Raw genomic sequence first — 2,921 nt, forward strand, 5'->3', positions numbered from 1 at the left:
AGTAGACCATGCCGGATGTCTGTTGAGGATAATAGAAGCCGTCAGGGCTGGATGTCACCATGCCACCCATACCCATGACACTGGGTTGGTAGCCTTGAGGCGCAGGGTAGCCAGAATAATTGGTATCCGGCGGCAGCTGTGACGCATCGAAGTAGTAAACCATCCCATTCGCTTCTTGAACCACCAGACTGGACCCTGTAGCAGGGTGTGTGCCGTTGTTAGACATCACAGGTTGCTCGGGCTGATTCTGAGGCGTGAAGCTACCAGGAGGACCTGGCTGGCTGGGCACAAATGCAGGTGCAGTACTGGACGCCCCATATATGGGAGCGTTGTAGTTGGGCGGGTAATAGTATCCCTGCTGAGGCTGCGCTTGATATGGCTGCTGATTGTAGTAAGGTTGCTGGCCATAAGTGTTTGGCTGGAAAGGAGCAGCATGAATGGCTCTCTCAGGAATCTGAGACAAAGGTGTACCAGTAGAATGCTGAGATGGATAAGACGGCTGGCGAGTATGTGATTCTTGAGACAGGCCATTAGCCATTTGAATAGGCACCTGTTGATGGAAGGCCTGCTGGTAAGCCTGGGGACCTTGTGTTAAGGTAGGTGACTCGATATCAGCAACAGATATGTTCTTCTGTGGACGAGGCTGATGCATGGGCAGAGCCGAGTGGCCGATTCTCCTGGAAGGCAGGCTTTTGAGGAAGGGGATATGTCTGAGGCGGAGGCAGATCGTTGATTGATGTCTCCAGTGCGTGAGGTCTCTCGACACCAAAGGGAGAATCGACTGGCCCATAAGCAGAAGCTGGAGCAGCCATTGGCGGAACCATTGTGTTCATTGGCATTTCCGGCCGAGGAGCAGGAGGTAGTCGAACAACCGGCCGGGTATTCTCAACAGGGATGGGGGGCCGTGAGATAACGGAGCCTGTAGGGGAAAACATGTAATCACGGTCCACGATGGAAGACCGCCTGCTCATGGCCACACTAGGAGAATACACGCTGCCATAATAACTGCCCCCAAAAACACTTGTTCGTCTCGAGAAGCCACCCATAGAACCAAAGCCAGAACGAGGTTTTCCTCGCATTCGCTGCTGGTTGGGCCGCATAGCCCGGGGGATGAAGATGAAAGATCTGTCAGCGGCAGGGTATATATATCGAGGAGGATTGTTGGGTAGCGAGATACGGACGGGTTTGTCCCGACGCAGAGGTGGCCGATGATCGGGGAGCTTGGTATACTGTTTCACGGCAAGACGTGGAATGACAACCGGTTCTTTCATAGACGGAAGGGACACCCGGACCTGTGCATTGCCGATATGCTTCTCAGTGGAAAGAGTCCGGTTGATTGGAGTCGGATTTGGATCACATGTCGGAATGAATCCATTTCCGTTGGCTGGGCCCTCCTGTTCCACCATGTGTCGAGGGCGTGCTGGAGGTGCGGGCTCTACGACGGCGTCGTGCATATCATGTGTCCATGGAGAGTTGGTCGTCGGGTCTACAGGCTGGTGCAATTGGCTATGCCTATTAGTAAATGGAAGAAGTAAGAAGGGGAGGGCATTATCATACTTGATGGGAGCAAAAGGTCCTCCAATACCACCACGGCCACCTCGACCTCGACCTCGTCCAAAAGGACGAAATCCATTTGCTGCGGGCCCAGCATGTCTGTGGTCATGCATGAAGAAGGCACCACGGTTGGGAACGAAAGCCGGGTCCTCATCTCTCTTGCGTTTGTAATCTTCGTGCTCTTGTCGACGTCTGTTTGCAGGAGCAGCAGGTGGCCTGGCGGATGCCGAGCTCACTACTATGGGGGCAGCAGGAGACTTGCTGGGTGACGGGGCAACGACCTCGTCAAAATGCATCTCCTGAACGGGGGGAGATTGGTCTGTAATGGACAAACCGTGCAGCATCACGTCCGTATCAGTAACAGGCTTGCCATTCTGGTCGGGGCCGGAACCGGACCCCGACTTATGGCTATGGCCGGCATGCTTGGCAGCGCCATTGACCTTCCTCCTCGCATTCGGGGACGTTGGCGAGGCCTCGTCAATGTTGCTGGTATCGCTATCATCTGCAGGATCATTGTCATCTGTCAGGGAGCCATCGGTGATGGAATCGTCATCGAGGTCGAGGGTCTCCGGGCCAGCCTCGTCTTCGCCCTCGTCCTCAACACGGCGACGTTGACCGATAAGCTTCCTACGTCGAGGAACAGCGGAAGCCATGATTGCGCAGCGGTGAAGGAGACGGAGGAGCCGACAGAGGGGGCTTCGGAGACTCGATGATATGGATGCGACGGGGTTCGCGGGTCATACGGCGACGGAGGCCGGAGAGGGAAGGCGATAGAATTGGTGGGATGACGAAACGATCGATGAGTGGTTGATACGCCGAGGGAAACAAGAACCGGCCGGCGGCGGAAGATGAAAATAAACCAGAAGCCAGATAATAGATGAAAATAAGTCGTAACGGGACAAAAAAGTGCAACAAGCAAGCAGACGCTAGACGAAGGAACCGATCGAAAACGATATGTGTAGGTGACGAGAGATGGGAATCGTTGTCAGCTCTCAGCCGCGAATGGTTGCACTTGTAGTAGTAAAAAAAACTGCAAGCACGGGCTACGTCGTGGATGGAGAGTGAGTCGAGTCGAGTCGAGTCGAGGCCAGACCAGACGGGACAGGGAACTTGAAGCCGGACGAGGAGGAAGAGGCGGCGTGCGGAGGATGTGGAGGTGGAGGAGGGAAAAAGAGGGAGAGGGAGAAAAGGGAAGGGAAGGGAAGTGTAATGTAAATCTACAACAAGTAACCTAGAGGATGGCGGATGAATAACCTAGAGGTAGTTCGGTTGGTGGTGGTGATGACTTCTGTCCTGTCCCTGTAAGGTATGGATGAATGGTCTGGCTGGTCTGGCTGGTCTGGGCTGGGCTGGGCTGTCCAGTCCAA

General features: G+C 54.6%; 1 protein-coding gene across 1 annotated transcript in view; it reads right to left on the minus strand.

The window, feature by feature from the left end:
- Positions 1–2,207, minus strand: part of FOXG_05348 (uncharacterized protein) — a gene marked incomplete at both ends in the record, with an annotated part of 2,439 nt that extends 232 nt beyond the window's left edge. Inside the window, 2 exons of the mRNA XM_018383573.1 lie at positions 73–577; positions 783–2,207. Of these exons, the coding sequence (XP_018240542.1) occupies positions 73–577; positions 783–2,207 (1,930 nt within the window). The remainder of the gene's footprint in view (positions 1–72; positions 578–782) is intronic.
- Between the last annotated feature and the right edge of the window lie 714 nt (positions 2,208–2,921).

The sequence above is a fragment of the Fusarium oxysporum genome, chromosome 7 (assembly GCF_000149955.1).
Source record: "Fusarium oxysporum f. sp. lycopersici 4287 chromosome 7, whole genome shotgun sequence".
Lineage (NCBI taxonomy): Eukaryota > Fungi > Ascomycota > Sordariomycetes > Hypocreales > Nectriaceae > Fusarium > Fusarium oxysporum.